Raw genomic sequence first — 9564 nt, 5'->3', positions numbered from 1 at the left:
CAAGTATGAATCTAGAGGATACTATACTAAGTGAAATAAGCCAGATACAGAAAGAAAAATACTGCACAGTCTCACTTATGTGTGGAATGAAAAAAAAGTTGAATATATAGAAACAGTAGAGTAGTGGTTACCAGGGATAGGGAAGGGGAGAAAAATGAGACAATGTTGATTAAAAGGTACCAACTTGCAGTTGTGTTAAGATAAATCAGTCTAGAGATCTAACGTCAGCAGGAGGACTACAGTTATTAATACTGCATGTTGAGAAGTGGCTCAAGAGTAGATTTTAGGTGCTCTTACCAAAAAGTAAGGATAGAAAAAAGCAACTAGCATCTATAGAATGTGATGGAAATGTTAAAATCGCTTACCTATAGTAGTCATTTCACTATAAATATGTATATCAAAATACCATTTTGCACACCTTAAATTTACACAATTAAAAAAGTTCAACCTTTGTTATAATCTTGGAAATAACAAATAAAACAATGATAAAATAAAATACCATTTTATTAAAATGAAGTGATTTATTAATATTTTTCTGTTTATACCTAATGTATTGGCCATTTTCATATATTTTTAGTTGAGGATAGATTGATATAATTTGTAATGCACTTTCTCAGTATAAACTAAGGACATTAAAATGTGTATATCTCTTTACTAAGTTATTTCCACCTGAAGAGAACAGAAATGCAGTTATTAATCACTTGGTGGTAAAATTCTGCATTGCTTTTATTTTTATCCTTATGTATTTTATTTTCTGTACAGTATACAATTAGTTTAATAATATATTTTGAAATGAAAAAATAATATTAATTTTACATGAAAAACTTAGATCTCCTAAGAATAAAACTTCAAGGAAAATAATTAAATACTGCAATAGTACAACTAGGAAGTTGCTCCAGGTTTAGGCAAGCCTATAGGATAAATGATTAAACCTGCTTCAGGTTGGGCAAAGAACACTTCATCAACAAGGAGAAGATTCAACTTGCCAAATAGTTGCAAGGAGGGAATGATATTTTTTTTCAAAGAAAGAAACTTATAGTAAGGCTTAAAAAAAGTGCGATGTAAAGTGTACATCCTAATCATCTGGAGTTGTTGTTTAAAATGTGCATCTTTGAGTGCCAACTCAAACCCACTAAGTAAAAACCCTGGGCATAGGGCATAAAAGCCTGCTGTGTACCTGGCTCTACAGATGGTTCTCATGCACAAAATTTCAGAACCACATTGTAGAAAAGTAAAGCAGTATGACATGCTTTGGAAACTGCAGATAATTTAGTGCAACTGTATTATAGGTTACAGATGATGAGAGATGAATCTGGAAAAGAATGTTATGGTACATGCATAAGAATTCTTAAATGACACACGAGGGGCTTGGACAGTATGTGAAGATTCCTGAGGAAACCACTGAAGAGTTTTAAGCAAAGGGGTAACCTGATCATATTTTTTTTCCAGGATTACCCTGGCATCAGTGTAGATGACTGGATATGAGGCAGACATAGATTGGAAGAAAAACTCTGGAGTGTTTTAATTTTTCTGGCATAAGAAGAGGATTAGGAAAGGCTTACTTAGGTACACTTGGTGAATAATTGATTATGTGGATGAAGGGAGAAGAAATAATTTTGGATGATTCTGATACCCATGTTTGCCTGCTTCCATATCTAAGTTTATAACAATATATAGGGGCAAAGGATATTTTAAAGCTACAACTCTGTACTTTTCTACTTTTCCTTATTTTTATCACAGGACCTAAATTTTACTGGAAACATGAAGCTTAATAAAGATAAGTTCCTGCCACTACAGTAAGTCCATCAGGTCATAAGAAGGCTGATGAAGGATCAAGAGACATCCTTCTCACATTGATTATATTAGGTCAACTTCTTGGGGACACCCTAGAGATTTATCTCTGGATGCAACAGAGCTAAAATGCCTACAGACATTATTACAATATATGGACAGACACTCCACAGGATATTCTCTGACTGGATAAGATTGTTGGCTAAAAGTGTAACACAACTGTTGGGGGAGACAGCATGCACACTTGGGGGTGCTGTGATCCAGGCAATTTGGAGGCCTCCATTGCAGTTTCTGTGGTTAAATATTGTGACAATGTGTGTGCACAGGGGACACATGAGTGGTAGTCCAGGGTAATTTTAAAAATACTGTCTTATTAAAAGCCATCCCATTCCTATTTTGACCTTTTGGGTCACAGAATGAGACATTCCTTTTAACCACAGCTGTGACTTGCCTTCACATTGATTGTGATAAGGAGGAATTTTCCCTTGACTGCAGAATGTCTTGTGAACACTTTATATATTTCTTAATTAAACTAGCATGGCAGAGGTAATAGGGCATTAGAATAATTTTATCCAAAATATCTACTTCCTACCCATGCTGATCAAAGAGGTGCAAATGTAGGCTGAGTTGGATCCATGATCTCCTAAGAGCTTTGGCTACATGGGAGTCAAAGGGAGCAAATACCAAATCCAGCTTCCCTTTGGGATTACTAGGAGCCCCCAGAATCCTCAAAGGCTCTGAATCTCTCACTCTTCACCCCCATAACACACAAAAGATCCTTCTCCTATAATTATTCCCACCAAAAACAGTCATAAATTCAGGCCTTAACCAACCTTTTAATGGCATGCTGCTTTTTGTCATTGCTATCTGTTTTTTTTTTTTTTTCTTAAAGCACTGCCTCCTCTCTGCCATTTTTAAAAAATTTTTATTGACTTGTATGGAGAAACCAAGGTATTTGTCCTGTAGAGTGCCCAACATTATGGATTTACTTTCCCTGGTTTCTTATAACTTGTTCCTATATCCTCAGTATTTCCCTATAATCTGGTAATATGATAGTGATATCTATAGGCTTGACTATCTTTGGGTTTCCTGTGTTTTATTTCTCCAAGAATACTCGATGGGGAGGGTGCACTTATTATTGTATCATATCAGGAAGCAAATAATGTCTATGCCTAAACTATTATGGATGTCAAAATGATCTGTGAGTTCAGAGACATTAGCCTGATTTCCCATGCGACTGTCCCCAAAAACCTTTCATACAATGGTTTCAGCATCCAATGATGAGGGTTACCTATATTCATACTTTCATTAGGAGTATTTTCTAAGATTTTAATGCATGTATTAGGTGGAATTCTATGAATGACATCCATATACTATTTTCCCTGTGATACAGTTTTTAAAAAATAAAAAAAAAGGATAAATGCTTTATTCTTTCTGTTAATTCATCGTTTTCAAATGAATAACGCCCTAGAAACCTCCAAAAGGTACCAAGGAGGTGAGTGTGTGCATACAATCATAAACTCAGATTTCTATATATTTATATACATTGTGGTCATTATTTGTTTTGATGGCCATATTGTCTCATTTTAGGTTAGTGAGAGCTCCTTAATATTGCTCTCCTGTTTTTGTGACATGATTCATTAGTCTTTGATTTCTGGAGTAAGATGGCCCAAGCTTATCTTACGTATTTCCTGCCCCAGACCTGGATTCAGCTATTCCCCTAAGAGCACTGGTTCTTTTTAGTGAGTAATAGTATGGAGAGACCAGAGTCTGGATGTTAATTGTAACTACTGCTACTGAGTTTTCATTACTTCAAGGACTTTTAAATGGAAAAGTTGGAAATACAGATTTTTTTTGATAGAGAAAATCAGTTATTAATTTATATGAATATTTTTAATTCCAATTTAAGTCAAAGATTTTTGCTTAATTTCTTTCATTGTATACTTGTACCTCATTTTCTCTTAACACTGAAAATCCTGACTTCTAAAGAAATGTAATTACTTGTTTTCTTACAACATAGTATTCTAGATACAATAGGTTCAAAATAACACCAGTATTACTATTAACAATGAGACTACTAAATGCATTTTCACGTTGCACTAAAATCTCAGAATTCACTGCAATATAATTAATCCATGTAATAAAAAAACACGTGTAACTCCAAAACTATTCAAATAAAAAGTAATAATAAATTTAAAAATGCATTTTGAGATTTCTTCAGAATTTTTTGACCTTTATATTTCCCAAAAGACATTCTCATATTAATTTGTGAAGTCATTGAAAATAAGTATATATCCTTTGTGTAGTTATGCCACTATTTGGTATTCGGTTGGGTTTGAATGTTTAAAGAAATGCTTTTTCTTTTTTATTTAATTTTTATTTTAATTATGTCAAATATTTACATGGTCCAAGATAAAAACTATATAACAGGTATATTTACATAAATACTATCTCCACAACCGTCCACCCCTCTGTTCCCTCCAAACCTCTATAGGTAAACGTTTTTAATATCTTTAGTATCTTCTGTGATGTTTGTGTATATGTGTGTTTATTCATACTGTTCTAGGCCCTGTGTTTCTTATGTATCCTGAGAGTCAGAAGATATGCATAGATAGATATTTTGCTAACTCCTCATCCATAAAATCTTCAACCAGTCCCCGATTGAAGAGTACCTGGTTTGCTTCTAGCTTTCAGCATCATTCAAAGTTCTCAGGCATATGCCTATTTGTCAAAATAACTGGAATAAATTTTTAAATGAAAGATTGTTCAAGCAAAAGGTAAACGCATTTGTAATTTTGCCAAATAAGGGGCATACTTTTAAATATGTTAATCTTGCCGTGAAAACGTAAGAATTTTGAAAAATTGTTTTATTACCGGGAAAGAAAAAACCTATTTCACTGGAATGACCATATTTAATCAATGATAATTTACTGGTGAAATTTAAATTATTACATTTATGCATGGTTTCTCATGCATGGTTTATACAAATAAACACCTTAAACAGTACAAACATTTGAAAAACTTTACTTTCCTTGGTTTTTTATAACTTTAGTGGTCTCCAACCCACTATGTCTTAGGAAATAATTTAACAATAGGAAAACCCTTAAAACCATCTATCTCTATGTAAACACAAACATATACATGTGAGTGGGGATTGATAGATAAATAGATAGAAATTGTTTTCCCAGAGGAGAACATTTCTGGCTTTAATAAATTGATTAGCTTTTTAAATCAGTCAAGAAAGTTATGATCTTTTAAATAAATCCACTTATTCATTCATTGTACTGCAATCTAACACAATAAAATGGGAGTAATATTTTTAAAGTGTTGGTAAATCTGCGACTTTGTCTTCTTGGGACTAAAATATAATCCAACTTTTAAATGCAAAATGAGTTTTATTTGCTAGTCCTTTTCATTCTCAAATATGTTAAAAGCACATGATTATATTGTCTTATGTTGTTTCAGTTATGAGCCTCTTCTGAAATCAGGAATACAACCCCAAGAAATGAGTGAATCATATTTGCTTTTATATCTTATGCATTGCAAGAATTCAGTCTCACAAACAGTTGAACCATAAATTAAAAGTGGTAGACTGACATTTGAATAGCAGCTAGTTATGTATAAAAAACATACAAATTTTTTAAAAAGTGATTTGTATTAATAAAAACTGGTGAATAAATCACTAATGATTTGTTTCCTCATGCTGTCATATTATTCTTCAGATATAACCATAAAGGCAAATAAGCTGTAAAGGCAAACAAGATGACATATTAAGAATGTTTAAAATTGCTTCTTCCGAATTTTCCGGATTCTACTGGCAAAGCGAAGCTTTGGCATCTTCTTTTTCTTTTTCAAAACTAAAATCAATAAAACAACAATGAAAATCATACATCTCCAGTCTGTAGGCTCACTATAAATCACTATTTCTGATACGGTTATTGATCTCACTTCATCTTATTTTTAAGGACTGTGAAGTCAAAACTCATTATACACTCAGTTAATAATATTTTACCTTTAAGATATGAAGATACAGCTACTGTGTACTGCAGCTAGCCAGTAAAAGCATTTTGACAAAACTGATTAACACTACGGAGATACTTTTGTAGAAGTAGTCTAGAAATGGCAATTTGCTATTAGTAAAATGGATAAATAAAAATACAATTTTTCTGATAAGTTATTTATAAAGTTTATCTAAAGGTGGAATAAGAAAACATTCACTACCTTTTGCACATGCACGTTTGCAATCCTCCCTGCTAACAAAGTTATTGTCATTCCCTCCACAGCCAGTATAGGTGAAAGCATCACAGGTTCTGTATCTCGGATTAAAATAATAGCGAGTCACATTGGCAGAGCACAATCCCTCATCTTTTGGACTGTAGCAAAATGATGGAACTTTATAAAAAAGAGAAGAAAATTAGAAATGTTATAATACCAGAATTTTAAAATTATGGTGATTACTGAAGTAACTGAAGAAAATCTAATCCCATAGAAGCCTCAGTCTGAATCCAAAATATCATACTAAACCTTTAAAAAGATGTGCTTCAAATTGCAGGTAAGCTTACATGCTATATTTTGGTAATTCTAAATTTTTGTAAACTGGATAGAAGTTCTTCTGAAGCTACATCTTTGTATCCTTTAAATGTAAAAAGAAGTTAAACCCAAATACCAGATATGGTTAGGTAAAAATGGGGTGGACAATATGTGGCATAATTTGGTAAATTTTGTCGTGTTGGTAGTTTTGCTTTAATGTTTTTAACAGCTCCCATTCCATTATTAATCAGTAATATATGCATACTAATTTCCAGGTAACCACTGGAGCAAACATTTATATCTATACGAACAAGAGAACATCCACAGCAACCATCACCACATTAACTCAAGATTTTGCATATTCAACACAGTATAGCTATAAACCTTTATCAAATTCTCTGCCAAAGCAAGTTTTCCTTGTTTGTTGAACTTTTCAAAAATCTCTGTGTCTGAGGGAAATACCTGTATTTTCTCCCTCTGCAAATATCAAATACTACTCAAGAGACCATCATTTCAAGGATTCAGGGGTGGTGGTGGGAGAGGTAACAAATAGGACAGAAACGTGTAGAGATGTTTGTGCTGCAATTTGCAATTACTAAAGAATACAGAAATCTAACCAAAAACTTTAGAAATTTTCAAATTTCACCATCTTAATTCTGTATATATTCCACTATCTCATATGTATAACTGATTCTGCACAAATCTGAGGTCATAACATTCATTAATGAATACTTTAATCTTTTATATGTAAATTGAGTAGCTGAGAAATAGTTCTAAAGAAACAATTCAGGGCTGGGCGTGGTGGCTTACACCTGTAATCCCAGCATTTTGGGAGGCCGACGTGGGCAGATCATGAGGTCAGGAGATCGAGACCACCCTGGCTTACACGGTGACACCCCGTCTCAAGAAGAAAAGAAAGAAAGAAGGAAGGAAGGAAGGAAGGAAGGAAGGAAGGAAGGAAGGAAGGAAGGAAGGAAGGAAGGAAAAGAGAGAGAGAGAGAAAGAGAGAAAGAGAAAGAAGAAAAAAGAAAAAAAAAATTAGCCGGGCATGGTGGCTGGCGCCTGTAGTCCCAGCTACTCAGGAGGCTGAGGCAGGAGAATCGCTTGAACCCGGGAGACAGAGGTTGCAGAGAGCCGAGATTGTGCCACTGCACTCCAGCCTGGGCGGCAGAGCGAGACTCCGTCTCAAAAACAACAAATCAGAAGAAGCAGAAAGCAAAAATTTGAGTCATGGCCTTGTCACTTTCCAGTCCTAAGAACTTGACAAGTCATGTGAAATCATGAGAATGCACACCATGTTAACTTCGCATCAAATTGAGTTTTTTCCACCCAAATGTCTTTTTAAAAAAGTGAACTAGAAATACCATAAAAATAGTATTTACTTTTCTTTGGTGCACAGAAGCCCATACAAGTAGCTTCATCTGGAAATCTGTTCTCAATCCGGTTCCGGTGACACCCACCGGATAAGAATTTTTCACATGTCATGGAACTTAGATTAAAGAAATACTTTTCTGTGGACCCCTCACAGTGGTCGTCCACACTCACTTGCAGCCGGCAAACTTTGGGAACTTCTAGGAAAAGGAGAGTAATAGAACAATGTTAGTCAAAAGTAGCCTTCTTATTATTACTTTTAAACCATCACTGTATTTTCAGCAACATTTTGTGGGGGGAGAGAAGTCGTATTAGTGTTGGGATAGTAAATCCCCAGAATACTCCCATGAATCCAGATATTTACTTTTTTTTTTTTCTAACAGTTTATTCACAGCTGACTCAGCTGTGATATATCTTTCAAGTTCAGTAGAAAGACTCTCTGTTTTCTCTGGGTGTTCTCTGATTGTACATATGCAATGAATCAAAGCTTATTCACATGAATACGCATTTTCCCCTGGCTCAGTTCCTTGAATGGAAAAGCCTCATGATCTCTTACAGGCCTTAACAGATATAATTTAAAAGTTAAAAATAAAGTAAAATGTAACAGTATTATGAATATCCCGCAACTAATCCAACACATGTTTGGGTATCGGGACAAAAGTAGAGTTATATAATGAGCTAAGTCACACTTTAATAATAAAATCCACTGAAAATATTTCAGATTGATGGATAATCGACAGGAGGAAATGATGTACTCCAGGAGAGGTAAAAATCATAGGTTTGGAACTAATGAAAAATACAGAGAAGCACTTACGCTGTGCCTAACACGTTATTCTCTTGCATTTATTATACCCTATGGTGAAGGAACAAATCTTTCCCTGAGTCCACACAGGCACTGAATTATGATCAATGTCAGTTGGGAGACAGGAAATGTGTTAGTGGTTGTAAATTTGTGATTACTTTTGAGAAACTGAAAACCATGAGGTTTGCTTAACACTTGAGAAAACCCAGGCTAAAACTTCCTGTAGAAAGCGAGACGTGGGAAACTGGGGAAGTTCCTACCAGCCGCCGGCGCAAGGAGCGCGAGAGTCCCGGGGGTGCGCCCGGGGCACTTACTTTCTATCCGCCAGCAAGCCTCGTCGCAGGCCTCCCAGGTGTAGAAATTGTTGGCGTTGCCCTCGCAGCCCCCGTACAGGAACTGGCGGCAGCTCTGAGTGTACCTGTCGTAGTAGTAACGGGGAAGTAGGGCCCGGCAGGGTCCGTAGTCTAGGGGCAGGAGACAGATCTCCGCGTTATTTCCTGAAGGGGCAGAAGGAGAGCAAAAGACAGGGAAAGTGGTCAGGCGTAGCTCCTAGGAGGAAGGAGCATCCCAGGGAGTTCTGTCCCCTTCCGAGCGGAAGGGCCTCTGCAGAGAAAGTGCAAACTTGGCAGCGAGTCCCCCTTGCCCGCGGAGCGCGCGGCAGGGACCTGGAGAAAGCGAGGCTTGGAGGGCGGGTACACTGGGCCCCATGGCCCGCTGCGCCCTCTCCGCCGGTTGGGGAGAGAGGCTCCTGGAGCGGCCAGATACCTGTTGGCTCCTGAGCAGCATCGCCCAGTGCAGCCCCCGTCAGGAGAAGCAGCAGAATCGACAGCCCCAGGGGGCGAGCGGGGTCCATGGTGCAGGGGGTCGAGCGGCCCGCTGGGCAAGGCGTCCGAGAAAGCGCCTGGCGGGAGGAGGTGCGCGGCGTTCTGCTCCAGGCGGCCCGGGTGCCCGCTTTATGCGGGGCGAGCGTCCGGCCGACCCCCGCCGGGGCGGAGCCTGAGGGGTGGCTGATTCATGCACGGGGACTGTCACCCCGCCGCCCCCGCGCTGCAAACTGTGTAAGAGGGAGA

At 37.1% G+C, this 9564-nt stretch overlaps 1 protein-coding gene across 4 annotated transcripts; it reads right to left on the bottom strand.

Moving 5' to 3' along the window:
- Window positions 1-4146: 4146 nt before the first annotated feature.
- TFPI2 (tissue factor pathway inhibitor 2) lies at window positions 4147-9545 on the bottom strand. Of its 4 annotated transcripts, none has more exons than XM_055269985.2 (5): window positions 9260-9545; window positions 8809-8991; window positions 7704-7892; window positions 6013-6183; window positions 4147-5648 (listed from the first exon to the last, which is right to left on the bottom strand). In XM_055269985.2, exons 1-5 carry the CDS (start codon window positions 9345-9347, stop codon window positions 5572-5574), a joined length of 708 nt encoding a protein of 235 aa, XP_055125960.1. In that variant the 5' UTR covers window positions 9348-9545; the 3' UTR covers window positions 4147-5571. The 4 variants fall into 4 exon arrangements, with proteins under 4 accessions (XP_055125960.1, XP_063490911.1, XP_055125962.1 ...); XM_063634841.1 differs by having other exon boundaries at window positions 4147-5536; window positions 9260-9487; XM_055269987.2 differs by having other exon boundaries at window positions 6013-6107; window positions 9260-9486.
- Window positions 9546-9564: the final 19 nt, after the last annotated feature.

The sequence above is a fragment of the Symphalangus syndactylus genome, chromosome 3 (assembly GCF_028878055.3).
Source record: "Symphalangus syndactylus isolate Jambi chromosome 3, NHGRI_mSymSyn1-v2.1_pri, whole genome shotgun sequence".
NCBI classification, from domain to species: Eukaryota; Metazoa; Chordata; class Mammalia; order Primates; family Hylobatidae; genus Symphalangus; species Symphalangus syndactylus.
The sequence above is the reverse complement of the archived record's forward strand: the minus strand, read 5'-3'. Positions and strand labels throughout refer to the sequence as shown.

Excerpts from the sequence above, each read along its gene's own strand:
- TFPI2 (XM_055269985.2), bottom strand. The coding sequence starts at position 9,347 with ATGGACCCCGCTCGCCCCCTGGGGCTGTCGATTCTGCTGCTTCTCCTG. Across the intron at positions 6,184-7,703 it reads CTTCTGTGCACCAAAGAAAA|TTCCATCATTTTGCTACAGT; the intron begins GTAAATACTATT and ends TTTTTTATAAAG. Across the intron at positions 5,649-6,012 it reads CAAACGTGCATGTGCAAAAG|TTTTGAAAAAGAAAAAGAAG; the intron begins GTAGTGAATGTT and ends TATTGATTTTAG.